Raw genomic sequence first — 27,355 nt, forward strand, 5'->3', positions numbered from 1 at the left:
CGAATAGAGGACGGATATTTTTTCTTTGTGTTTGTCCCATAGGATTGAATATGCAAATTAATCTTACATGATATTGAATCAATGTTATTGAAGAAAGGGGGGATGATCTATAGAGAGCGCCATATAACCCCTGATATTAATATTTCAATTCGTTTTATTCATTAAATAAAAAAGAGTCGTGTGACGTAGTCCCTGGCGGATGCGTCGTCACGCCCTGAGGATGTCGTCATCACCCGACCACTTCCTACTTCCCCAAACACACATCTCGTCCACCGATCGGATCGATGCGTCTGTTGACACCAGCTACATTATCGAATCATCCGGACGTTTATGATTTAGTATGAGCAGCGTGACTGAGCCTCCGGGCCTGGAGACCCAGCGACGGGAGGTCGAGGCCCTGCTCCAGGGAAGCGAGCTCCGAGCGGGGGGCAGCTGGTGAGTGTGGCCGCCCTGGGTGCGCTGGGCGCCGGACTCAAGTGACAGCTCCGAGCCGTTAGCACGGGGGCTAGCAATGCTACCTACACCGCCACATCGAAACCCGCCTGAAGTCTTGAAGCTGACTATGAAACAGACGCCCCAGGCGGCTGAGGGGTAGACTTTAAACCACCAGGAGAGGAAGACCTGGTAGTACCAGTTGATCGAGATAGAAACTAAACCAGGCTGAACCTCTTCTGTTATGTAGCACAGCTCACCCGGGAGCTGATGCCGACCGCTCCGGTCATCAGTGTCCTCTCCTTTTATCACCTATATAGTCTGAGATAGACATTGAAGGTGTCCAGGACATTGAAGGTAAAGCAGTACATATATAGAGGGATAACGTGTCCGTACCCACCGGACCTCATCTGTTGTTATTGATCAAGTCACGTCCTGTCAAAGCGAAACCATGAACAGTGATCTACCAAAATCCCTCATCTCATCTAATCTCAATCTGTGTGAATCACAGGAACCATTTTTTGCTTTCGGTTCTGGTTTTACCAATGTAAAATACGTAAAGGACGGTCCCGGGGATCACCTGTAGTGTACACGTACACTACTGTAGCTAACACACTCAGACGATGAACATCTTAAACATAATCTCTACCCATATACATAACACTTACTACCTAAACTAAGCCGTCGCTAACATGTTATTTAGCATATATTCATAGCTAACTCTGTCTAAAACTGTTGTCGATATGTTTCTACAGCAATTGAAGACGGTATCTTTGACTACGGTTGGTCTTATCCTAGCTATCTTTGTTGCATACAGGGAATGAGTGAACCTAGAGATTGTTAGTGCTTTGCACTTGGTTTTATGAACATCCTTATTGTACCGACACGATATATTGTTGTTTCTCTTTCTTCTGACGAATGTACTGACTGTAATTCGCTTTTGATAAAAGTGTCTGTTTAGCTGCCCCGAGCCCTCTCCTAACGCTGGTGTGCGTGCAGGTACATGGTGGAGCGGCGCTGGTACGACCAGTGGAAGGAGTTTGTGGAGACTGGAGATCAGGACTCGTCCTCATTCCCAGGACAGATCGACAACTCTGAGCTTTTCGAAGGTCAGTTCCCACGGATACTTATACACTGTATCGAAACTGCACAAAATACTAGCAAATGAGGATAAGAACATGGAATAAGAATCATCATTCAGAAGAACTCTTAACAATTCAAATGATCTGATTATGACCGGGCCGTAACAAAACATCAACTGATCAAATGTTGTGGTTGTTACCACACAATAACAAACTCTAACCAATCAAATGTTCTGGTTGTTACCAGACCATAACACCAAGTGATCAAGTGTCCAAACATGAAATATTAACAAACTGCACCACTGGATCTAATGCAATTTTGAAACCTTAGCGAACGCTATCCATTTAAATCTAAGATATTACCAAACCATAACAAACCCTAACCAAACCGCACCCAAAACCAACCGATACGTTTTATTTTGAGATAACCAAGCCATAATAAGACAAAAAAAAATTAGATGTACTTCATCTATCCCAGACGGGAAACATCATATCATTGGTTGAATAATACCAAACCTCTCAAAACAACAGCCAATCACAGGTCAGATTATGAGCAAACCACCCCAGATGAGTTGAGTCTTGTCTCTGGCCCCACACCAGCAGAACGTGATACGACCTCTCTCCTCCTGTCTCCAGACCAGGACTCGTACCACCTGAAGGAGCGCCTGGTGGAGAACGAGGACTTCATGCTGGTTCCTGCGGAGGCCTGGCGCAAGCTGCTGGCCTGGTATGGCCTGGTGGAGGGCCAGCCTGCCCTGGAGCGCAAGGTACATCCTCTAGCATGCTAACAGCCCCTCGAAACCATAGAAAACGGCTAGAAGGCTAACGCAAGGAGGTACCTCTTCTAGCAAGCTACCAGCCCCTCAAAACCATAGAAACCTGCTAGCACGCTAACGGTCCCCTCAAAACCATAGAAACCTGCTAGCACGCTAACGGTCCCCTCAAAACCATAGAAACCTGCTAGCACGCTAACGGTCCCCTCGAAACCATAGAAACCTGCTAGCACGCTAACGGTCCCCTCGAAACCATAGAAACCTGCTAGCACGCTAACGGTCCCCTCAAAACCATAGAAACCTGCTAGCACGCTAACGGTCCCCTCGAAACCATAGAAACCTGCTAGCACGCTTGATGTCAAACACGTGTGTGTGTGTGTGTGTGTGTGTGTGTGTGTGTGTGTGCGTGTGTGTGTGCATGTATTTTAGGTGGTGGACCTTCCCAGCACCCTGAAGGTGGAGATCTATCCTGTGGAGGTCTACCTCTGTCTCCATAGCAACATGGACACCGTCATTACTGCGCGCTTTAGCCGCGCCGACCGAATACGTAAGTGTGTGTGTGTGGATAGATGGTGTGTGTTTACGTATATAATGTATGTGTGTACTTATACTGTGTGTGTGTGTGTGTGTGTGTGTGTGTGTGTGTGTGTGTGTGTGTGTGTGTGTGTGTGTGTGTGTGTGTGTGTGTGTGTGTGTGTGTGTGTGTGTGTGTGTGTGTGTGTGTGTGTGTGTGTGTGTAGACTCCCTCCAGGAGGTGATGTGTAGGGAGTTCTCGGTCCAGCAGGGGGCAGAGTGCCGTCTGTGGATGAAGAGCTCAGACACCAGCTGTGAGCGCCTCAGGAACGTGCACGTGAGCGTGCTGGACGCCTGCCTGACCTCCGGCATGGTAGGGTCACGACCTCTCACCTTCACCGGACTCACTACCTGCTGCCTGGAGATAACGTGTGCGTGTGTGTGTGTTCCAGACGGTCATTATGGAGATGAGGAATGCTGATGGAACCTGGCCCAGCTCGAAACCTCAGATTATGTAAGAATCTCTCATCCCTGGTGTGTTGTGTTGCAAATATGTGTTGTGTGTAAGTTTGTGTTGTGTATAAGTATGTGTTGTGTATCTCTATCTGGTGTGTTGTGTATAAGTATGTGTTGTGTATTTGATCTTTATCTCTGATGTGTGTGTGTGTGTGTGTGTGTGTGTGTGACAGGAGGTGTTCGGTGGAGGACCAGGAGTACAGAGGTCAGCCAGGAGTCTGTGGTCTCAGTAACCTTGGAAACACCTGCTTTATGAACTCTGCTCTGCAGGTACGCACACACACAGCACACACATTCTTCCTTGTTGGTGTTGGATTTCTCTCTCTTCCTCGTTGGTGTTTGATTTCTCTCTCTTCCTTGTTGGTGTTTTATTTCTCCCTCTTCCTCGTTGATGTTTGACTTCTCTTCTTCGTTGGTGTTTGATGTCTCTATTCTTCGTTGGTGTTTGATTGCTCTTCTTCTTCGTTGGTGTTTGTGTCTCTTTTTGGTTTGTGTTTGAGCTCTGTTCTCCTAAGATGGTATTTGATGTCTCTTCTTCGTTGGTGTCTGATGTCTCTCTACTTCGTTGGTGTCTGATGTCTCTCTTCTTCGTTGGTGTCTGATGTCTCTACTTCGTTGGTGTTTGATGTCTCTCTTCTTCGTTGGTGTTTGACGTGTCCCTCTTCCTGGTGGGCGTGTCCAGTGTCTGAGCAACACTCCGCCCCTGACGGAGTACTTCCTGCGGAGTGCGTACCTGGAGGAGCTCAACTTCACCAACCCTCTGGGGATGAAGGGTGAGATCGCAGAGGCTTTCGCTGACGTCATCAAACAGATGTGGTCCGGACGCCACCACTCGGTGGTCCCACGCATCTTCAAGGTACACCCCCCCCCCCCCCTGACTCCTGACTCTTAACCCTCAACCCTAACATAACTCTTAACATAAACCCAACCCCTGACCTTAGCCCTAACATAACTGTAACAAAAACCCGACCCCTAACCCTAACATAACTCTAACGCAACACCTGCCCCCCTTCCCCCCCCCCCCCCAGACCTTGACCCCTGACCCTGACCCTCAACCCTGACCCACGACCCTCCGCCCTGCCCTATGTGCGTGACTAACCCCAGGGGGTTTGTGTGTGCAGACCAAGGTGGGGCACTTTGCCTCCCAGTTCCTGGGCTACCAGCAGCACGACAGCCAGGAGCTGCTGTCCTTCCTGCTGGACGGGCTCCACGAGGACCTGAACCGCGTCAAGAACAAGGAGTACATCGAGCTGAGGGACGCAGGGGGGCGGCCCGACCAGGTCAGCCTTCAAGAGGACATTTACATTCAGGGCAGTCAGAAGATGCTTTTATCCAAAGAGACTTTGGATAAAGTACATTTATCAGAAGGAAAATAAGCGGCAATATATCGCTGTCGGTACAGTAAGGATGTTCCTAGAAACAGTCGCTAGGTTAACCCGTTCCCTGTATACAACAAAGATTGCTAGTATAAGACGATACACGATGACAAGTACTATTTTTAGGGGCAAGGACGTGCAACATACAATAAGAATAAGGGGGGAGGCTATGTAGGGGCTACGTGAACACTCGACAAGCGAGTCTTGGAGTGTTTTGCTGAGGCTGGTTAGCCATCCTGACATCACCACGGCACCCTGTATCCGAACAGGAAGTGGCTGAGGAGGCTTGGCGGAACCACCTCCGCCGTAACGACTCTGTGATCGTGGACACCTTCCACGGCCTCTTCAAGTCCACGCTGGTCTGCCCCGAGTGCCACAAGGTCTCGGTCACCTTCGACCCCTTCTGCTACCTCAGCGTCCCTCTTCCTGTCAGCAAGGACCGCGTGATGGAGGTGTTCTTCGTCTCCCTCGACCCCAAGGAAAAGCCTTTCCAGGTAACACACCCACGCACATGTAGAGACGACACATTCACCCACACATCTGTAGAGACCACACACTCACACACCTGTCCAGGTAAAACACACACACATGTAGAGACAACACACTCGCACACCTGTAGAGATTATACACTCACACACCTGTAGAGAGGACACACTCACACACCTGTCCAGGTAAAACACACACACATGTAGAGACAACACACTCACACACCTGTAGAGAGGACACACTCACACACCTGTCCAGGTAAAACACACATACTCGCACTCGCACACACACACTGAATTCAGTCAGTGCTGGGCCAACAGAATCCCGTGTGCAGGTCAGTGTCTATAGTGTGTGTGTGTGTGTGTGTGTGTGTTCCCAGTATCGCCTGCTGGTTCCCAAGGCGGGCAAGGTGTCGGACCTGTGCTCTGCCCTGGCTCAGCTGATCAACATCCCGGCCAAGCAGGTCAGTCCATCCGACTACCCCAGTCCACCAGGACCCTGAGTAACCATGGCGACAACGTGTGGCTAATGCTGGATGGCTTCATAACGTGTGTGTGTGTGTGTGTGTGTGTGTGTGTGTGTGTGTGTGTGTGTGTGTGTGTGTGTGTGTGTGTGTGTGTGTGTGTGTGTGTGTGTGTGTGTGTGTGTGTGTGTGTGTGTGTGTGTGTGTGTGTGTGTGTGGGTCAGATGGTGGTGACTGATGTCTTCAACCACCGCTTCTATAAGATCTACCAGGCGGGCGAGGCCCTGAGCTGCATCCTGGACCGCGACGACATCTTTGTGTACGTACCGCCGCTTCCTCCTCAGAACAAGACGCACTGGCAGCATGGTAGCCTATCAGAGCGATGGATCGTAGTAGCCAATCAGAGTGGGGTTTGGTAAACGGTATTTTAATTAGTGCTGTTCCTGAGGATTGGGTTTGTACAATAGTCTCTGTAATTCTCTCTCTCTCTTTCTTTCTTTCTTTCTTTCTTTCTTTCTTTCTTTCTTTCTTTCTCCCCCCCCCCCCAGGTATGAGCTGAGTCGTGGTGTGGGGGGCGGAGAGGAGGTGAACCAGGACGAGGAGGTGGTCCTGGGCCTGTACCTCCGGGAGCGCTCCCACTACCGGGACTACGGCTCGGGGAGCAGCTCCTACGGGACCTCCCTGTTCGGCCACCCCCTGCTGCTGTCGGTCCCACGGACCCTCTGCACCCAGGAGGGGCTCTACCCCCTGCTGCTGCAGAGACTGGAGTGGGTCACACACACGGAGACACATTCACACACACACACACACACACACACACACACACACACACACACAGAGACACACACACAGAGACACACACACACAGACACACACACACACACAGACACACACACACACACAGAGACACACACACACACACACACACAGACACAGACACACACACACACACACACACACACACACACACACACACACACACACACACACACACACAGAGACAGACACACACAGACACACAGAGAAACACACACAGAGACACACACACAGAGACACACACACAGAGACACACACACAGAGACACACACACACACACACACACACACACACACACAGAGACAGACACATGGAGACACACACACAGAGACACATCCACACACACACACACACACACACACACACACACACACACACACAAAGACACACACACAGAGACACACACACACACACACACACACACACACACACACACACACACACACACACACAGAGAAACACACACAGAGACACATCCACACACACACACACACACACACACAAAGACACGTCCACACACACACACAAAGACAGAGACACATGGAGACACACACACAGAGACACATCCACGCACAGAGACACATCCACACACACACACACACACATACACACACACCTGGTGTAGGAATCACGCAGACACACAAACCTCCCGCTGCTTCAGAGACCTAGGACCCACACACACACACATACATTGTGTATCAATATATTGTGCGTTTGTTGGGTGCTGCGTCTCTGATGTGTGTGTGCGGTCTGACCCCAGGCGCTACGTTCGACCTCCTGACCCCTCTGAGGAGGTGGAGGAGGAGGAGGAAGAGGAGGAGGAGGAGGAGGTGTTCAAGACTCAGACCAACGGGATCAGTGATGGTGAGTCTCTACCATGCTGGTTAGCTGCTGGTTGAAGAAGACGCACAGCTTTGTGTGTGCACTACCAAGTTAAGTTAAAGAGCTAGGTAGTTGGCTACGAAGTTAGATGGTTAGGAAGTTACCAAAAGCTACTGGCTAGCAAACTAATCTTCATTCGTTAGTAATGAGTACATTAGTTAGTTTGTAAGCTTGTTATAAGTGTGTCCACTTAGATATTTAGCTAGGTAGTTAGCCAGGTAGTTGGTCAATTATTAAGTAAATTAGTTAGATGGTAGGTTATCTAGTTGGTTTCCTCTCAACACGCCAGTGTGTTTATAGATGGTTAGCTGGTTATCTGGTTAGTCAGTCAGTTAGCAGGTTATCGGGGTAGTCAGTTGGTAAGCAGGATATCTGGGTATTCAGTGAGTTAGCAGGTTATCTGGGTATTCAGTGAGTTAGCAGGTTTAGCAGGTTATCTGGGTAGTCAGTGAGTTAGCAGGTTATCTGGGTAGTCAGTGAGTTAGCAGGTTATCTGGGTAGTCGGTGAGTTAGCAGGTTTTGTGGGTAGTCACTGGGTTAGCAGGTTATCCGGGGAGTCGGTGAGTTAGCAGGTTATCTGGCTAGTGGGTTAGCAGGTTATCTGGCTAGTGGGTTAGCAGGTTATCTGGCTAGTCAGTGAGTTAGTAGGTTATCTGGGTAGTCAGTGAGTTGTCTTGCTTAACCACAGATGAGGAAGGGGAGGAGAACGGAGAGACCGCTGGCCCCTCCCAGACTGGTGACGGACAGGCGGTCAGCCAACCGGACGCCACGGCCCTGACGACGCCCCCCTCTGACACCAACAACGCCCAACCCTCATTGGACAGCAGCAGTGAGGAGACATCCAATCACAGCTCAGCTGCCAGCACCAGCAGTGCCAGCTCCAGTGCAAACGCTAATGCGAGCGGAGAGACCATTGCTTCCTCAAATGCTCGCGCTAGCACCAGCCACGCTAGCACTAGCCAGGCTAGCACTAGCCATGTTGGCTCCAGCCCTGCTAGCTCCAGTCCTGCTAGTGGCGGTGCAGTAGCAGCAGCCGGGGAGACTGCAGAAGAAGACAAACAGGAAGAGGCGTGTTCTCCCATCCCAGCAGCCAATGAGCAGCAGGCGAGGAGGAAGTCGTGTCGTAAGAAGAGGAGGAGTCTGTTCTCGATCCAGGCGGTCAACTCCAACGGCACCACCGAGAGGGGGATGGGCGAGGGCGGCCTGGCCTTCTCCTTTACCTGTACGTTATTACACTATACACACATGTATATACTGTATCTATATACTGCCCCCTCACTGTCTAACCCAGGGGCTTTCAAAGTATGAGAGTGAGCCCCCCCTCAGAGAACCAATTTCAGCTGAGATATTTTAATTATTTTACACATTTTAAACATCTCTGATCATATCTTAAACATCTCTGATCATATCTTAAACATCTCTGATCATATTTTACACATTTTAAACATCTCTGATCATATTTTTGAAACATTTTAAACATATTTTTTAAACATTTTAAACATATTTTTGAAACATTCTAAACATTTCTTCACACATTTTAACATCTTTATTTTTTTGCTTAGCTTTTTTAAAATACATTTGAACATCTTAATCTGTAAACGGCCAGTTTGGCCTCCTCTTTAGCTCACCTCTACTTTAGTGGGAGCAATGAGTTAGCGTCTTTAGCTAGCGTTTTTTCCTGTTACTTTATCTGGTTTATTTTCTCTCCCGTCGCACCCCCCCTGAAGAACTCTGGCGCCCCCCAGGGGAGGCGCGCCTCACAGTTTGAAAACCACTGCTCTAACCCTTAGACTGTCTCACCCCCCTACTGTCTAACCCCCCCTGACACTGTCGAACCCCCCCTGACACTGTCTAACCCCCCCTGACACTGTCTAACCCCCCCTGACACTGTCTAACCCCCCCTGACACTGTCTAACCCCCCCTGACACTGTCTAACCCCCCCCTGACACTGTCTAACCCCCCTGACACTGTCTAACCCCCCCTGACACTGTCTAACCCCCCCTGACACTGTCTAACCCCCCCTGACACTGTCTAACCCCCCCTGACACTGTCTAACCCCCCCTGACACTGTCTAACCCCCCCTGACACTGTCTAACCCCCCCTGACACTGTCTAACCCCCCCCTGACACTGTCTAACCCCCCCTGACACTGTCTAACCCCCCCTGACACTGTCTAACCCCCCCTGACACTGTCTAACCCCCCCTGACACTGTCTAACCCCCCCTGACACTGTCTAACCCCCCCTGACACTGTCTAACCCCCCTGACACTGTCTAACCACACTGACACTGTCTAACCCCCCTGACCCTGTCTGACACTGTCTAACCCCCCTCACGCTCTAACCCTGATACTGTCTCACCCCACTGACACTGTCTAACCCCCCCTGATACTGTCTCACCCCCCTACTGTCTCACCCCCCTGATACTGTCACCCCCCCCTACTGTCTCACCCCCCTACTGTCTAACCCCCCCACTGTCTAACCCCCCCTGATACTGTCTCACCCCCCTACTGTCTAACCCCCCCTGATACTGTCTAACCCCCCTACTGTCTAACCCCCCCTGATGCTGTCTCACCCCCCCTGATGCTGTCTCACCCCCCCTGATGCTGTCTCACCCCCCTACTGTCTACCCCCCCCCTGATACTGTCTCACCCCCCTACTGTCTAACCCCCCTTGATACTGTCTCACCCCCCTGATACTGTCTCACCCCCCTGATACTGTCTCACCCCCCTGATACTGTCTCACCCCCCTGATACTGTCTCACCCCCCTGATGCTGTCTAACCCCCCTGATGCTGTCTAACCCCCCTGATGCTGTCTAACCCCCCTGATACTGTCTCACCCCCCTGATACTGTCTAACCCTGAGCTCTCCCCCCAGCCCAGCCCTATGTGGCCATCGACTGGGACCCCGACATGAAGAAGACTTACTACAACGAGAACGAGGCAGAGGTGACCTTTGACCCCTGCTCACACTCTCTATGACGCATTGGATTCATGTCATCAATGGAAATATTATAATATTATAATTATATTTGATATTCTGAATTATATTCTAGAGTATTTATGTATCAGTGATGACATTAATTAACATTGATATGAAGCATTTAGTTATATAGTGTTAATATTTAGCATATGTATAAATATTGTTATATATTAATAAGGACACCAAGCAGAGCAGCTTGGATGGGTTTATGTATTAATATGAATATAGTGTCTATTTATATGAATATTATGTGTATTAATATGAATATCGTATGTATTAATATGAATATTGTGTGTATTAATATCTAGAAGTACACCAACCACACCAGCTTGGATGAGAGAGCATTAATGAGTATTGTGTATTAATATATATATTGTGCGTATTAATGTGTAGAAGTACACCAAGCACAGCAGCATGGACGAGTCCCAGCAGCAGATGTCGGTCCAGCTGCAGGAGTGCATCCAGCTGTTCACCACCACGGAGACGCTGGAGGAGGACAACCCCTGGTAACGTATACATTATAGAACATAAATACATTACACATACATTATATACCATAACTATATACACAGGTGATAAATACTGTGTGTGTGTGTGTGTGTGTGTGTGCAGGTACTGCCCTGTGTGTAAGCTCCACCAGCTCGCCACTAAGAAGCTGGATCTTTGGGGCCTCCCTGAGGTCCTCATCATCCACCTGAAGAGGTTCTCCTACAACAAGTTCTCCAGAGAGAAGCTGGACTCCCTGGTCCACTTCCCCCTCAGGTAGGCCCCCTGTAAACCAGGTCCTGGTCCCATGTGGTCCAGGTCCCCTGTAGACAAGGTCCTGGTCCTACTGGACGCACGCACGCACGCACATTGTGCTAAGGGTTAGGGCCTTGGGCTAAAGGTGCATTTTTGGTTCACACCAAAAATGAAGGCGGAAAGAAACGTTGGCTTTCACAAGAGGTATGCCCCTCATCCACTCTCACGAGTGTTTTGATGTTTGCTCGAGCATGCAGCGCAAATACTCGCTTCTGGTGTAAACGGACAGTAAGGGTTAGAGCTAGGCTTTAGGCAAAGATTTAGGGTTAGGCTTTAGCCTAATGGTTAGAGCTAGGTTTTAGGCTAAGGGTTAGAAGTAGGCTCTCGTCTATTAAGATGATTGATGATCTATTTTATTCACATCGGTTTGATTTTTGTCCTGTTTCTCCAGAGATCTGGACTTCTCTGACTGTCTGCTGAGAAAGAAACTGACCAATGGGGAGCCTCCAAGCCGCTATGACCTCATCGCTGTGTCCAATCACTATGGAGGACTTCGAGATGGCCATTGTAAGACCCTACCCTCTCTTCCTCAAACACCTTTTTAATGTAGTGAATTCACAATAACATAGTTAATAGAGGTTTAATATACATAGCTAAAAGTTCTATTGGTCTTTAGTATTTTCCACTCTTATTTTGTGTATGTGTGTTTGTGCGTGTGTAGACACCAGCTACAGCAGGAACAAGGACAACGGTCAGTGGTATTACTACGACGACAGCAAGGTCACCTTCGCTACAGAGGACCAGATAGTGGTGAGTCATCTTCAATCACAGAGATAACGTCCCCAATAAGGGGTGAGTCATGACCAATAAGGGGTGAGTCATGATCAATAAGGGGTGAGTCATGATCAATAAGGGGTGAGTCATGATCAATAAGGGGTGAGTCATCATCAATCACAGTAATAACATCCCCAATGTTATTACTGTGTTATTAATGTTATTACAAAAATAAGCATAATATTGACCATCTGCATCTGTGGGGTAATGAGCTACGTCAGGTGTCATTGATAATGAGCTACGTCAGGTGTCAGTGGGGTATTGAGCTACGTCAGGTGCCACCGGGGTAATGAGCTACGTCAGGTGCCAGTGGGGTAATGAGCTACGTCAGGTGCCAGTGGGGTAATGAGCTACGTCAGGTGCCAGTGGGGTAATGAGCTACGTCAGGTGCCAGTGGGGTAATGAGCTACGTCAGGTGCCAGTGGGGTAATGAGCTACGTCAGGTGCCACTGGGGTAATGAGCTACGTCAGGTGCCACTGGGGTAATGAGCTACGTCAGGTGCCACTGGGGTAATGAGCTACGTCAGGTGCCACTGGGGTAATGAGCTACGTCAGGTGCCAGTGGGGTAATGAGCTACGTCAGGTGCCAGTGGGGTAATGAGCTACGTCAGGTGCCAGTGGGGTAATGAGCTACGTCAGGTGCCAGTGGGGTAATGAGCTACGTCACCTGTCTCCTCCGTGTCTCCAGACCAATGCAGCCTACCTCCTGTTCTACCACCGACAAGACAAGATCAGACACCCGGCCGCAGCCAGCCCCGCCGCTAGCCACGCCCCCTCCCCCGACATCACTTCCTGTAGCAGCCAGGAGGCGGAGCAAGGCGGGGCCGCCTGCGTCACCATGGAAACGGACTGAATAAATCTGCCCGGTGCGTTTGTTGATGTGAATGGGCCTTATTTTATATTATTATCATACCGTTATTAAATATCATATCGCTATTATATATTATATTATTTTAATGATGGTTCCCCTCCGGACAGACTGGCAGACACAAGTTATGGGAAGGCCTGTCTGTCTGACAGCCTCGCAGACAGATTATTATGGGTGATGGGTTATGAGTGTGGAAGAAGAGGGTTGCTGAAACGCGTCCCGTGAGGTATATTATGGGATGGTGTTCATTGTGCTAGTTCAGGCCTCCTGTCCAGAACACTGTAACTCACCACCTAGATCTATCCACCAATACATCTCCACACGTCTAGAGGGGGTTGGGTCTGAGTGACAGCTGAACCAGCAGCATCAGGGAGTATATATATATATATATCGTGTATATTGAGGTACAATCTTTCTGGGGACTTTCTTCATGGATCAGGGTCGGTCTGGGGCTGTGATTGGTGCAGGGTATGATGCCAGGTGTTCTGATTGGTCAAGGGTATTGTGTATAGATGACAGTGGTGGACGGTTGGCTAACCAGCAGCTGAAGGCTCCGCCTCCTGGTTCTACAGTTCTGTACAGTATTTTTGTAATAAATGTATAATGATAACTGCTGGGTGTGACACTTTCCTCAGACAAAAACAGATGAAATATTTTAATGTATTCCAGCTTTTGATATGAATAAACGTTGCTATGACAACAACATTTTTTTGCCGTGTGATGATTCGCCGGGCGTGGGCAGTCGCCAAGGAAATCCGACGATTGCCGGGTTATATCGGCCCACCGCGTGGTGTTCAGTGTTGGGGTCCTGGGGAGACCGCCCCCACCAGCTGCTGGTTGCCACGACAACCAAAGACTCCCATCCCTCCCCGTTACAAAAGAAGACCCAGAGAGTGGAGAGGAAGCATGTCTTTATTGAGGAGCGGCGAGGAAACGAGACGATAAATAAGACCGACGGCCTCTAGAACATGGTGGCCTGCAGCTCCTTGCTGAAGAGGTTCTCCAGGTTGAGGTCCCGGGACATGAGCTCCTCCTCCACACCCTCCAAGGCCCAGTGGTGCTCCAGCACCTCCAGGGCTTCCCACTCGCTCTGAGGAACACACGAGGACACTACTACTACCACCACCACTAACTAACTACACAACACACCTTATCATACTACACAACACTATCTCCTCAAGCTATCCCGCTCGCTCTAACACCGCGTTCACGCTGTACGCGCCTGTCGAAAGGACCTCATTGACTTTGCATGGAGCGCTCTCGAAATGCATTGTGGGTCGATCCGTTCTGTCTGTTCCGTAGCCTGCGTCAAAAAGTCGAGAAATGTTCAACTTTTAGAGGCAGCGACGGATCCGTCGGCCAATCAGATCGCGTTACCCGTAAGTCAGATACGCCCTCCGTCGACGGACATGTGGAATGTGAACGTGGTGTAAGGAACACATAACACTACTACCACACCTAATGATACTACTACACAATACTACCACCATGGCCTCTGACTCACTCTGAAGAACACGTGATAATACACTATACTACTACTACACACCTAATGATACTACTACACAATACTACCACCATGGCCTCTGACTCACTCTGAAGAACACGTGATAATACACTATACTACTACTACACACCTAATGATACTACTGCAACACACAGTACAAAGACATATAGTACTAGTTATCTTTTCTGACCCCTGGGGATGCGTCCTCTTACCTTGAAGGCCTTGTTGGGGTCAGGGGGCATCGCCATGGCAGCGCCGGTCATCTGGTCCTGCATGAGCCGTGATTGGTCAGCAGCTACACACCGGAGACAACGCGTGTAACGTTATTGATACAGAGAATGAATAAAGATTGATCCATTCAGGAGACCCCCACCAGGGGGGGGATGAAGATCAACCCTCTCACAGGGGGAGGGTCCAGCCAGATGCATGATGGGATGGATAAGCCTCCAGTCATCTGGGTGGGCCTTCCCACTAGTGATGTCACTAGGGGGTGGATTCTGAGGAGGCAGTGTGGTGCATGCTGGGAGGTACTGACCGTTGTCCTGCCCCAGCAGCAGAGTGTACATGCTCCTCAGACCGAACACGTTGAGGAAGTACCAGGACGCAGAGCTCACCCTGAAACACAAGGCATGCTGGGATACTGACAGACGAGGGTGTGTGTGTGTGTGTGTGTGTGTGTGTGTGTGTGTGTGTGTTACCAGGAGGCGTCCAGGGACAGCAGTTCGATTCCCCTCTGCAGCATGGGTTTGAACCTCAGAGTGAGAGGGAAGGGGACCTTGGCTGCAGCACAGGAACACACGCATTACCCCTCACCCTCTCACCCTGTCACCCACTACCCATCACTGTCACACGTCAGCCCTCACCCTGTCACCCCTCACCCTGTCACACATCAGCCCTCACCCTGACACATTACCCCTCACTGTCACACATTACCACTCTGTCACGCATTACCCCTCACCCTGTCACAAATCACCCTGCAACCCCTCACTGTCACCCATTAACCCTCACCCTCTCAAACATTACCAATCACCCTGTCACCCCTCACTCTGTCACCCCTCACTCTGTCACACATTACCCCTGACCCTGTCACCCATCACCCTTCACTCTGTCATACATTACCCCTCACCCTGTCACACATTACCCCTCACCCTGCCACACATTACCCCTCACCCTGTCACACATTACCCCTCACCCTGCCACACATTACCCCTCACCCTGTCACACATTACACCTCACCCTGTCACACATTACCCCTCACCCTGTCACACATTACCTCTCACCCTGTCACACATTACCCCTCACCCTGTCACACATTACCCCTCACACATCAGCCCTCTTCCTGTACCCATCACTCTGACATGCGTTAGCCCTCACCCTGTCACCCCTCACTCTGTCACACATCAGCCCTCACTCCGTCACTAAGTAGAGGTCAGGACTCACTGATGACGAAGCCTGAGAAGGCCCAGTTGATCCATCCTCCAATCAGGATCATGGGGAGGACGTTGGTCAGGTTCCCCTTCATCATGTCAGTCAGCATGCTGGTGTCTGCACACAACACACACACACACACACACACACACACACACACACACACACACACACACACACACACACACACACACACACACACACACACACACACACACACACACACACACACACACACACACACACACACACACACACAGCTTAGTACCAGAAGAGGCTGCTAATAACCATTACACACACTGTCCTCTCGCACACTCTGTACCGGTCATGGGGTTCTTGGGGACCACCTTCCTCTTCACCGTCTTGAAGAAGCCTGTCTCTGTGTCGTTGAAGTAGAACTTCCTCATGGCAAACGACTACACACAGAGTCAAACACACACACACACACAGTACAGAGACACACACAAGGTTAGATACAGGCAGTCAAAACGTGTGTGTGCGTGCGTCTGTGTGGGTCTCTGTGTGCGTGCGTGTGTGTGTGTGTGTGTACCTGACGGGGGATGTACTTTCCGTTCTCCCTCAGGATTCGGCTTCTCAGCAGCACCTGACTGAGAGGAGAAGATTGTTTAAAACATCTGAGCAACCAATCAGATGCACGGCCAACAAACACCACTATGGATCTACTACTCAGTCATTTAGCAGACACTTAAATCAGACACCAACAGTGATCATGTCCTTAAGGAGCAGGTAGGGGTTAGACAATACAGAGACAGGTCATTAAGGGGCAGGTAGGGGTTAGACAGTACAGAGACAGGTCATTAAGGACCAGGTAGGGGTCAGGGGTCATCTTGCACTAGGAGGACTACAGGTAGACTTAGGGGATCAAACACAAAACCTTTCAACTTACCCTAATTAGCCACCGCTCAAACAAACTACTAGACTTACTAACCACTAGTCTAACTCACTAACTAGTAGAACACCTAGAATAAATAAGCTATAGTCTACACGTCACACAAGCCTCCAGTCCCACCTGTCTGACACCTCTCCAGACCTGTCTCACAACCACCTGTCTGACATCTCTCTAGACCCACCTGTCTGACACCTGCTCCAGCTCCACCTTCTTGTCACTGTGCAGCAGCTGGCTGACGTAGTGACGCAGCACGCCCACGAAGAAGGTGATGAAGACGATGGGCAGAACCACCCACACCCGGATGCTGGAGTCCAGCAGCAGCTCCGCCATGGTGCAGGTCAAAGGTCAACGGAGTGAGAGAGACACACACACACTCACACACACACACACACAAACACAAACAGGGCGGGGATCTGGGGGAGCAGAGCATGATGGGAGATGAAGGCATGACACACAAGGCATCGTCTATGACCTCTATAAGATAAGTTAAGATAAGGGGCATTAGTGTGTCTAATGACAGACATGACGGGACCGTAATAGAACTGAAACGAGATGATACACTAGAATATCCAGAAGACATGTCGTTGACACCATGAGAGCAGTAGAGACGGTCCGCATTAAGACCCCGACAGGTGTTACACGAATCCCAGACCAGACGGTATTATTAAGCACACACAGCGTACACCTGCATGTCTGCTACCTACGTACATAACTAGTCACATGCATAACAGTATTAACTCTAGTGATTAATGATTGAGCTCTTCCCAGTGAAGGACACACACACACACACACGGACGCACAACTGGACCGTCAGGCTATATTATATACACCAGACCACACGCTGATGCAAGACAAGTAGATGTCAAGTTAGTGAGAGTTAAGCTAGGCAGAGTTACGTGAGGGAGAGTTAAGGGAGTTTGAGTTGGGCGAGACAAGAGTTATGGGAGTTTGAGTTAAGAGAGTTGAGTGTCTCCTGCTAGCGGCTAGCCCAGCAGCTAGCTGGTCTTAGTTTAAAATAAACACGGGTCACGTGACTCGAACCCCACGCTGATAAACGCTAAACACGAGACGTCAGTAGGATGGCTTCTCCTGTCGTACCTCACGACTCACCACATCCACGAAGTCCTGAGGAGTTCGGTACGGACACGTTCAAACGAGGAAGAAGCGAACTCCAGACGGAGAAGAAGAACACTTCTGGTTCATGATCAAATGACGACGTGACAGCGTCCCTCAGCGGCCACGCGTGTGACGACACCTCGTACAGCACACGAGACTGTATGAATATATTCACATTCAGGGCCTTTAGCAGACACCTTCATCCAAAGCGGCTTACAATAAGTACATTGGTCAGAATAAATTATTTAGTATTTCGTATTTTAAACTCTTGCAGGTAGTGCAGCGTAATTGTATAGTAAATGCATTGGATTAAGTTGAGTAAGGATTTATTCAACGAAATGTAAGAATATGATATTTGGTTAAGTGTTTATTACTCCTAACCTAATCATATAACCCTAACCCCCATAATCAAACCCTAGAACCAAAAATCCTACACACGGTACGACACACGCACACACACACATACACACACACACACGTGCATCTTCACACACACACTCGCTTGCGCACACATGAAAGCACGCACACACACACATTGCACTCACACGCAAACCAAAAGAAAAGACGTGTGGGCACCACTGGAACAGATCTTTATATCATAAGAGCAATTATATTATGTCCACTGGTTCAGTTCTCCGTTTCAAAAACAAGTACAAGTAATATATTTTATGTACACAATGAAACGTTTCCACAAGTCATCTTTAAAACAAGGCGGTTCCTCCAGGCAGGACGCAGTACAGGAACAACAACATCACCTCTCACCCCCAGGACGTAGAACACCTCTCCAAGACTGTCGCCACGAAACCTCAGAGACATCGACAGACATGTCTGCTATAGATCTATATCTCTACACATAGACACAGACAGCTACAGACATGTCTGTTATATCTCTACATCTCTACACAGACATATAGACAGCTACAGACATGTCAGTATGCCTCTGTGTCTATATCACATCTCCCCTTTCTAGATGTCTACATGTGTAGAGATGGAGACATTATCTAGATGTCTCTTTCTCTACACATGCAGACATCTAGAAAGAGGAGATGGGAGGAGAGACGGCTGTATCTCTACACAGAAAGATCTAGGCTCCAGGTGAGATCCAGGTGGATCCAGGTGAGATCCAGGTGGATCCAGGTGAGATCCAGGTGGATCCAGGTGAGATGCAGGTGGATCCAGGTGGAACCAGGTGAGATCCAGGTGAGATCCAGGTGAGATCCAGGTGGATCCAGGTGAGATCCAGGTGAGATCCAGGCTGATCCGGGTGACCCTCTCTCGGTGTACGGTGTGCAGAGCTGGTGGGCTCATCAGGCTGGTTCTCAGGGTTCCTTCAGGACTCCAGGGAGGTTAAGTCCTCTTGTATTTACAAGGTTCAGAGTTCAGAGTGGGTACAGGAGTAACATGCAGCCAGAAGGGGGCGGGGGGGGGGGGGGAGAGGTCACAGAGAGTAGCACCACCATCCAGGGGTCAGAGGTCACAACGTTTCTGATAAGTCAAACAGGGCTCTCCTCGAGTGGCTCAATGTGTTGAAGGTATTTGAGATCTTGAAAGGGTCAGAAGTGTTGTACTGCGGATTCACGTGGTGACACGTGTGTCATTATCAATCATAACGACGCTGGTGCCAGCTGTCCCCCGCGGAGACTTCATCTGAGAACTAGTTTAAAAGGAGGAGGAGAGAGATGTTATGACTCAGAGAAACTTGTTCCTTTTACTGTTTAGGTAGTTTATACGTTTACATCCGGAGGCAGTGAAACTGCTGTGTGTGTGAGAGTGAGTGAGTGTGTGTGTGTGTCTGTGTGTGTGTGTGTGTGTGTGTGTGTGTGTGTGTGTGTGTGTAAGAGTGTGTGTGTGTGTGTGTGTGTGTGTGTGTGTGTGTGTGTGTGTGTGTGTGTGTGTGTGTGTGTGTGTGTGTGTGTGTGTGTGTGTGTGTGTGTGAAAGATAGCGTGCGTGTGTGTATGTGTGTGTGTGTGTGTGTGTGTGTGTGATAGACTGAGTGTGTGTGTGTGTGTGTGTGCGTGTGTGTGAAAGATTGAGTGTGTGTGTGTGTGTGTGTGTGTGTGTGTGTGTGTGTGTGCGTGTGTGTGAAAGATTGAGTGTGTGTGTGTGTGTGTGTGTGTGTGTGTGTGCGCGTGTGGCGGTGGTGACCGACAGGAGGAGGGCTAGAGGCACCGATAAAATTTCACCTCTGTGTTCAAAACCACAAAACTTTATCAATAAAATAGCTTTTACAAGTGTGTGAGGCAGCGTTTCCGAGGTGTGAGATCGTGCGAGCATGCGGGCGGCGGGGTCCAGACCCATGGGTCAGAACCAGCAGAGTCTCTGGACCGTCAGAACCTGTTTCTGTTTGTTATGATGCAGGAACACACAAAACCAAAAGAGCCAAGGAGACGACCTCAGCTCACATAGACGACCCAAAGGAAATCCAGGAGCTCCGCCGAGGAACAGAAGAACCAGGCGCTGTGAATGTGTTAGAGGAACCAGGGGCTGTGCAGATGTTAGAGGAACCAGGAGCTCTGAAGACGTTAGAAGAACCAGGGGCTCTGAAGATGTTAGAGGAACGTAGAAGAAAGAGGAGCTCTGATGATGTTGGAGGAGCCCTGACGATATTAGAAGAGCTGATGAAGATGTTAGAAGAAGCTGTCACCACAATATCGATCCCAACGCCTCTTGCCCACTGCATCCGTCCGTCGACGGATCCCGTTGACCTTGAGCGGGGCGGAGCCGCAATGCATTGTGGATCCATCCGTTGCGTCGGATCCATCGGCTCCGTCAAGAAGTTGAAATATAATTCAACGTTTCAGGCAGCGACGGATCCGTCATCCAATCAGATCAGATCGCTCGGGCTTGGCTGACGCATGCCTCTGCAAAGACCACTCCCCCATCCGTCAGCCACGCCTTCCGTCATCCGTTGACGGACGGTGCAGTGGGCAGACGGTTTAAGTTTCCACACCAAAAAAAGAACCAGGTTTCCACGGTAACTGGGTTCCCACAGGACCTCATCCGGAGATCGATCTAGAGCCTTGCCAATCATCACATGACCAGCCTGTCGAGAACGCCGGCCAATTAAACGAGGACATCCTGTCTGCTCTGAGGTCACTTCCTGTCACCACAGGACAGCACTTGTGTAGCCGACACCAGCAGGTCTGCAGAGTGAGTCTGGGTGGGAGTGACAGCAGGTCTGCAGAGTGAGTCTGGCTGGGAGTGACCTCCTATACGATGTGTTGCCACATGTTCCTTATACGTCATAACGCACAAAGTGGATTCCTTTAGTCTTGGCAGAAGACAGAACTTGGTTCTGTGTCTCAAAGAAGGTCTGTAGGCGAACCAGCACCCACCACACACATAGCTGGTGGCCATGGGAACAGGACTGGTCTGAACTGTCTGGCCGGCTGGTGGATGTAACAGGTTTTTGTTTAAAAATCTTATTTGAGCTTAACTTCACAAGTCAACCATTTCATTTGGGTTTTGAACCAACCAATGATACGTTGTCCTGTCCCAGGACTACACATCCCAGCATGCACTATGTCTCAATACGGCTCCATTCCAACAATAAAGGGGTTCACACACACAGTAGCCTGTAGTCTATAGTTGACGTGGAAACAGTCAAAACGTCTACTTTAGGATATTGATAGGCTTATATTTCCGTGTTAATAGTGTGATTGGATTAAGGGTGCTGATTGTATGAATCCATAAATAAATGTACCTCTATATGAATATATTTTTTTGTATAAAACAGGAATGCATACCACATCCATTTACGATTTGTCACCAAAAGCCTCAAAGGATCCCGTCCACGGCCGTTGGAGTGCCTGTGTGTCCAAGCTCCTAGCCTTACCCCTTACTATATGATACGATATATATGCTATATATATACCATTCAAACACCCTGCATCCACTGTTTCTACCGGGAGGTTATAACTAAATATACCCTAATATTACCACCATGTATATTTGTATGTACCATGAAGTGATCACCGTATAAATAATGCTTCCGTATTTACATGCATACACGGTAAAATTCTTATTACCGTATATACAAGTATATAGGGTAAGATAATTAGTACGGTATAGACCTGTTGATACGGTAACATCGTGACCATAAACATTCATATTTGATCTGCCTGTTCATGCAGTCGGACGGTCCTCAGAGTCCGTCTGGAACCTTGTCCGGTTGGCTTCGGTTTGCAGTCTTCTTGGAAACAACATGGCCCCCATCAGGGGGTACCGTTAGCGTTAGCATGTTAGCATGACATTAGCCAGACCGTAGCTGAGCTGTAGAGGAAATAGAGGTCATTATCTGGCACTGGTTACTCATTGGTCCAGTCCGGTCATGTGACGAATCTCGCAGTGTGCCAATCGCTGCCCTCGTGTGGACGAGTAGATGGGAAGGTCATCTGGAGGTCACTAGAGGAGGAAGTTGGAACCAGGAAATGTCTGGCTGTCTGTCTGTCTGTCTGTCTGTCTGTCTGTCTGTCTCTCTATTGCAGTGGGTTAGAAGTAAGTCTTTTTGCAAGATGACAAGTTCTCCTCATCCTTGTCCTCCTGCCTCTGTCCCTCCTCCTCCTCCTCCTCCTCCTCCTCCTCCTCCTCCTTCTCCTCCTCCCCCTCCTGCTCCAACCCCTCACACCACTGTGCTGATGCGGCTGATGGGCTTAGACTTGGCTCCTCCCCCCGGTGCTGTGGGGGGGTGGGGGGAGAGGGGCGTGGCAGGGGGGGGAAGGGGGGAGTGTGGGGGAGGGGGAGGTATGGCGGAGAGCAGGGGGGGGTACGGCGTGTGCGTGATCAGGCGCGCAGACGGTGTCTGCGGCGGCGGCGTGGAGAACAGGAAGTGGGGGCCGGACGAGGGGGAGGGGCTGAGGGGGGAGTGGGCGTGGCCGTGGCCGGCCTGGCTGTGGGCGTGCATGTGCGCGTGGGGGTGTGGCTGTGAGTGGGAGACGGTGAGGGGGAGCTTGGCCCCGCCCCCGGGCCGCCCCCCGGTGTGGGAGTGGAAGAGTCCGTGAGGGGTGGGCGGGGCCATGGGGGAGTGGGGGGAGAGGGGAGGGGGCGTGGTGAAGCCGTAGCGCCCCCTGTGGTGTGGGTGGGGGTGGGGAGGGGGCCGCCGGGGGGGCGGGGCCGCGTCCTGCAGGTGGTAGCGGTGGTGGTGGTGGTACGGAGGGGGCGGAGTCTGCTGCTGCTGCCCGGCGACCCCTCCTCCTCCTCCTCCTCCTCCTCCTCCTCCTCCTCCGCTGTTGCCGTGGCAATACTGGGCGTGAAGCGCCTGTAGCTTGGAAGGCCCCCCTCCCGCCCCTCCCTCCCCCATGTGGGGGGAGGGGGAGGGGCAGGGGGAGAGGGCGGTGGGGAGGGGCGGGGCAGGGGCGGGGTAGTGGGGAGGCGATGCGATCATCAGAGGGCTGACGGGGCCCCCCTGCTGGGGCGGCGCTGACATCATCACCAGGGGACCCGGGACCTTGCCCCGGCGGCTACCGAACAGGTTGCCTAGGAAACCGCCTCCTCCTCCAGTCGGCTGACCTTGGGCGTGGCCCAGCCCCGGCTGGGCGTGGCCTAGTCCCCCCTGGGAGTGGCTGAGCCCCACCTGGGCGTGGCCTAGTCCCCCATGGGCGTGGCCGAGCCCCGACTGGGAGTGGCTGAGCCCCCCCTGGGAGTGGCTGAGCCCCACCTGGGCGTGGCCTAGCCCCCCCTGGGCGTGGCCGAGCCCCCCCTGGGAGTGGCTGAGCCCCACCTGGGCGTGGCCTAGCCCCCCCTGGGCGTGGCCGAGCCCCCCTTGGGCGTGGCCGAGGCCTGGGGCCCCTCCCCCTCCGGGGCTGGGGGGCGGCCGGTAGGGGGAGGGAGAGGGGGGCTCCATCGTTGGGGTGTGGGACAGACCCCCACCCACGGGGGGGCGCTGCAGTGGCTGGTGGCAGCGAGGAGTACTGATGACCGAACCCTGAGGGGGAGGAGTTAGAATGTTAACATACCTTTAGGGGAGGAGTCATAACCTTAACATACCCTTATTGGAGGAGTCATCAGGTTAACATACCCTTAGGGGAGGAGTCACAACGCTAACTTACCCTTAGGGGAGGAGTCATAACGTTAACATAACCTTATGGGAGGAGTCCCAAAGTTAACATACCCTTAGGGGAGGAGTCACAACGTTAACATACCCTTAGGGGAGGAGTCACAATGTTAACATACCCTTATGGGAGGAGCCAACACGTAAGATACCCAAAAGGGAGGAGTCACCACGTTAAGACACTCTCAGGGGAGGAGTCACAATGTTAACATACCAACATATAATTCATAATGACCGTTTTAATATTTTGTTTTCATAAAATGAAATTTAGTACAATTTTGGACTGTATTAAGTGGAGGAGATTAAAGGTTAAAGGAGTCATTGAAAAAATGTCGGCCCTAAGCTTCGTAGGTGAATGGTAACCATAGCTACAGACAAAGTTACAGGGACACTAAGGGAGCCATCTGTCCAATAGAAGAGGAGGGGCGGGTCCTGGTGGGTCTGGCTGCGCTCTCATTGGTGGTTCCCTGTTAGTTAGCTCTCCCCTAGCGGTTGGTTGGCTGTTAGCCAGCCACTTGTAAGTTGGTAATGAGCTGTTTGTTAGGACTTAGTTAGCTGTGCATTAGCCATTAGCCTTCACACATATCCACCGATTCACCAGAAGGACATGACCACCCTCTCTTACCTCAAAGGTACTGTCCAAGGAACCCACGCTGTTCCTCCGGCCCCGCTTCCCTGCAGCCAATCAGAGCACAGCAGGGTTAGTATATATATATATATATATATATATATATATATATATATATATATATATAGGTCCTTCTCAAAAAATTAGCATATTGTGATAAAGTTCATTCTTTTCCATAATGTAATGATAAAAATTAAACTTTCATATATTTTAGATTCATTGCACACCAACTGAAATATTTCAGGTCTTTTATTGTTTTAATACTGATGATTTTGGCATACAGCTCATGAAAACCCAAAATTCCTATCTCAAAAAATTGGCATATTTCATCCGACCAATAAAAGAAAAGTGTTTTTAATACAAAAAAAGTCAACCTTCAAATAATTATGTTCAGTTATGCACTCAATACTTGGTCGGGAATCCTTTTGCAGAAATGACTGCTTCAATGCGGCGTGGCATGGAGGCAATCAGCCTGTGGCACTGCTGAGTTAACTGCTGTCTTATGGAGGCCCAGGATGCTTCGATAGCGGCCTTAAGCTCATCCAGAGTGTTGGGTCTTGCGTCTCTCAACTTTCTCTTCACAATATCCCACAGATTCTCTATGGGGTTCAGGTCAGGAGAGTTGGCAGGCCAATTGAGCACAGTAATACCATGGTCAGTAAACCATTTATCAGTGGTTTTGGCACTGTGAGCAGGTGCCAGGTCGTGCTGAAAAATGAAATCTTCATCTCCATAAAGCTTTTCAGCAGATGGAAGCATGAAGTGCTCCAAAATCTCCTGGTAGCTAGCTGCATTGACCCTGCCCTTGATAAAACACAGTGGACCAACACCAGCAGCTGACATGGCACCCCAGACCATCACTGACTGTGGGTACTTGACACTGGACTTCAGGCATTTTGGCATTTCCTTCTCCCCAGTCTTCCTCCAGACTCTGGCACCTTGATTTCCGAATGACATGCAAAATTTGCTTTCATCCGAAAAAAGTACTTTGGACCACTGAGCAACAGTCCAGTGCTGCTTCTCTGTAGCCCAGGTCAGGCGCTTCTGCCGCTGTTTCTGGTTCAAAAGTGCCTTGACCTGGGGAATGCGGCACCTGTAGCCCATTTCCTGCACACGCCTGTGCACGGTGGCTCTGGATGTTTCTACTCCAGACTCAGTCCACTGCTTCCGCAGGTCCCCCAAGGTCTGGAATCGGCCCTTCTCCACAATCTTCCTCAGGGTCCGGTCACTTCTTCTCGTCGTGCAGTGTTTTCTGCCACACTTTTTCCTTCCCACAGACTTCCCACTGAGGTGCCTTGATACGGCACTCTGGGAACGGCCTATTCGTTCAGAAATTTCTTTCTGTGTCTTACCCTCTTGCTTGAGGGTGTCAATGATGGCCTTCTGGACAGCAGTCAGGTCGGCAGTCTTACCCATGATTGCGGTTTTGAGTAATGAACCAGGCTGGGAGTTTTTAAAAGCCTCAGGAATCTTTTGCAGGTGTTTAGAGTTAATTCGTTGATTCAGATGATTAGGTTGATAGCTCGTTTAGAGAACCTTTTCATGATATGCTAATTTTTTGAGATAGGAATTTTGGGTTTTCATGAGCTGTATGCCAAAATCATCAGTATTAAAACAATAAAAGACCTGAAATATTTCAGTTGGTGTGCAATGAATCTAAAATATATGAAAGTTTAATTTTTATCATTACATTATGGAAAAGAATTAACTTTATCACAATATGCTAATTTTTTGAGAAGGACCTGTATATATTAGAGCTTTCAGTTAAACGCGTTATTAACGGCGTTAACGCAAACCAATCAAATCAAGGGATATTTAGCATAGAAAAATAATTTGCGATTAATCGCGATTAATCGTGAATTAACTATGACATTAATGCGATTAATCACGATTAAATATTTTAATCGCTTGACAGCTCTAATATATATATATGTAATGGTACAAAGAGGGGGAGACCAGTAGCTTGTGTGGGTGAGAGTCTGTGTTCACTGTGTGTATGTGTGTGTGCGTGTGTGCTTTGCGTGTGCGTTTGTGCGCGTGTGTGTATGTGTGTGTGTGTGTGTGTGTGTGTGTGTGTGTGTGTGTGTGTGTGTGTGTGTGTGTGAGTGTGTGTGTGAGTATGTGTGTGTGTGTGTGTGTGTGTGTGTGTGTGTGTGTGTGTGTGTGTGTGTGTGTATGTGTACCTGTGTCTGACAGGTCTCTGAGGGAGGAGCTTAGCGCTGTGCGCTTCAGTCCGTCCACTGAGGCGTACGTGTCGTCCAGACTGACCCTACCCAGAATGCCGTTCACTCCCTCGCCCTTTGTCCCCCCTGCCGGACTGGCCCCGCCCCCAGGGGAGGCCGCGCCCCCGGTTGTGGACCCGCCCCCTCCTAGGGGCCCGGGTCGGCCCCCGCCCTTCTGTTTCTCTAGCTCCGCTGGGGAGAGACAGATGCTCAGTGAGAGAGTGTAACTGTAACATGAGGTCTATGCATGTTATTAGGGAGAGAGAGGAGAGAGAGAGAGAGAGAGAGAGAGAGAGAGAGAGAGAGAGAGAGAGAGAGAGAGAGAGAGAGAGAGAGAGAGAGAGAGAGAGTGAGAGAGAGACAGAGAGAGAGAGAGAGAGAGAGAGAGAGAGAGAGAGAGAGAGAGAGAGAGAGAGAGAGAGAGACAGAGAGAGAGAGAGAGAGAGAGAGAGAGAGAGAGAGAGAGAGAGAGAGATAGAGAGAGACAGAGAGAGAGAGAGGGAGAGAGAGAGAGAGAGAGAGACAGAGAGAGAGAGAAAGAGAGAGAGAGAGAGACAGAGAGAGAGAGTGAGAGTGAGTGAGAGTGAGAGAGAGAGAGGAGAGGAGAGAGAGAGAGAGAGAGAGAGAGAGAGAGAGCGAGAGTGAGAGAGAGAGAGAGAGAGAGAGAGAGAGAGAGAGAGAGAGAGAGAGAGAGAGAGAGAGAGAGAGAGACTGAAATCTCTGAGGACTTCTAGTGT

General features: G+C 50.1%; 3 protein-coding genes and 1 long non-coding RNA gene across 5 annotated transcripts; 2 read left to right on the forward strand and 2 right to left on the reverse strand.

Annotated features, from left to right (window-relative positions):
- Nucleotides 1–223: 223 nt before the first annotated feature.
- On the forward strand, nucleotides 224–13,465 carry usp11 (ubiquitin specific peptidase 11). The gene is made up of 21 exons (XM_060058925.1): nucleotides 224–435; nucleotides 1,432–1,541; nucleotides 2,151–2,281; nucleotides 2,717–2,834; nucleotides 3,028–3,173; nucleotides 3,253–3,314; nucleotides 3,490–3,586; nucleotides 3,999–4,172; nucleotides 4,438–4,596; nucleotides 4,962–5,186; nucleotides 5,558–5,641; nucleotides 5,866–5,960; nucleotides 6,190–6,408; nucleotides 7,218–7,321; nucleotides 8,028–8,561; nucleotides 10,213–10,283; nucleotides 10,711–10,823; nucleotides 10,930–11,079; nucleotides 11,510–11,625; nucleotides 11,780–11,868; nucleotides 12,581–13,465. The coding sequence occupies exons 1-21, from the start codon at nucleotides 341–343 to the stop codon at nucleotides 12,743–12,745; spliced, it is 3,057 nt and encodes a 1,018-aa protein (XP_059914908.1). The 5' UTR covers nucleotides 224–340; the 3' UTR covers nucleotides 12,746–13,465.
- LOC132463298 (uncharacterized) lies at nucleotides 7,328–7,910 on the forward strand. The gene is made up of 2 exons (XR_009527001.1): nucleotides 7,328–7,762; nucleotides 7,800–7,910. It is a non-coding gene; the product is annotated as an uncharacterized LOC132463298 (long non-coding RNA).
- A 189-nt stretch (nucleotides 13,466–13,654) lies between the features above and the next one.
- On the reverse strand, nucleotides 13,655–17,865 carry zgc:86609 (ER membrane protein complex subunit 3-like). Of its 2 annotated transcripts, none has more exons than XM_060059244.1 (9): nucleotides 17,713–17,865; nucleotides 16,784–17,015; nucleotides 16,243–16,300; nucleotides 16,015–16,108; nucleotides 15,705–15,809; nucleotides 14,963–15,044; nucleotides 14,800–14,879; nucleotides 14,477–14,559; nucleotides 13,655–13,850 (listed from the first exon to the last, which is right to left on the reverse strand). In XM_060059244.1, the coding sequence occupies exons 2-9, from the start codon at nucleotides 16,930–16,932 to the stop codon at nucleotides 13,722–13,724; spliced, it is 780 nt and encodes a 259-aa protein (XP_059915227.1). In that variant the 5' UTR covers nucleotides 16,933–17,015; nucleotides 17,713–17,865; the 3' UTR covers nucleotides 13,655–13,721. The 2 variants fall into 2 exon arrangements, with proteins under 2 accessions (XP_059915227.1, XP_059915216.1); XM_060059233.1 differs by having other exon boundaries at nucleotides 17,701–17,857.
- Nucleotides 17,866–18,291: 426 nt separating this feature from the next.
- Nucleotides 18,292–26,832, reverse strand: LOC132463161 (uncharacterized). The gene is made up of 3 exons (XM_060059114.1): nucleotides 26,580–26,832; nucleotides 24,394–24,443; nucleotides 18,292–23,642 (listed from the first exon to the last, which is right to left on the reverse strand). Exon 3 carries the CDS (start codon nucleotides 23,559–23,561, stop codon nucleotides 22,341–22,343), a length of 1,221 nt encoding a protein of 406 aa, XP_059915097.1. The 5' UTR covers nucleotides 23,562–23,642; nucleotides 24,394–24,443; nucleotides 26,580–26,832; the 3' UTR covers nucleotides 18,292–22,340.
- Nucleotides 26,833–27,355: the final 523 nt, after the last annotated feature.

Source organism: Gadus macrocephalus, chromosome 1 (genome assembly GCF_031168955.1).
Source record: "Gadus macrocephalus chromosome 1, ASM3116895v1".
NCBI lineage: Eukaryota > Metazoa > Chordata > Actinopteri > Gadiformes > Gadidae > Gadus > Gadus macrocephalus.

Coding starts and splice junctions, on each gene's coding strand:
- usp11 (XM_060058925.1), top strand. CDS start 341: ATGAGCAGCGTGACTGAGCCTCCGGGCCTGGAGACCCAGCGACGGGAG. Junction 4,597..4,961: donor CAGGGGGGCGGCCCGACCAG/GTCAGCCTTCAA, acceptor GTATCCGAACAG/GAAGTGGCTGAGGAGGCTTG. Junction 11,080..11,509: donor CTGGTCCACTTCCCCCTCAG/GTAGGCCCCCTG, acceptor CTGTTTCTCCAG/AGATCTGGACTTCTCTGACT.
- zgc:86609 (XM_060059244.1), bottom strand. CDS start 16,932: ATGGCGGAGCTGCTGCTGGACTCCAGCATCCGGGTGTGGGTGGTTCTG. Junction 16,301..16,783: donor CTGGAGCAGGTGTCAGACAG/GTGGGTCTAGAG, acceptor TTCTCCTCTCAG/TCAGGTGCTGCTGAGAAGCC. Junction 15,045..15,704: donor CTTCTCAGGCTTCGTCATCA/GTGAGTCCTGAC, acceptor CCTGTGCTGCAG/CCAAGGTCCCCTTCCCTCTC.
- LOC132463161 (XM_060059114.1), bottom strand. CDS start 23,561: ATGGAGCCCCCCTCTCCCTCCCCCTACCGGCCGCCCCCCAGCCCCGGA.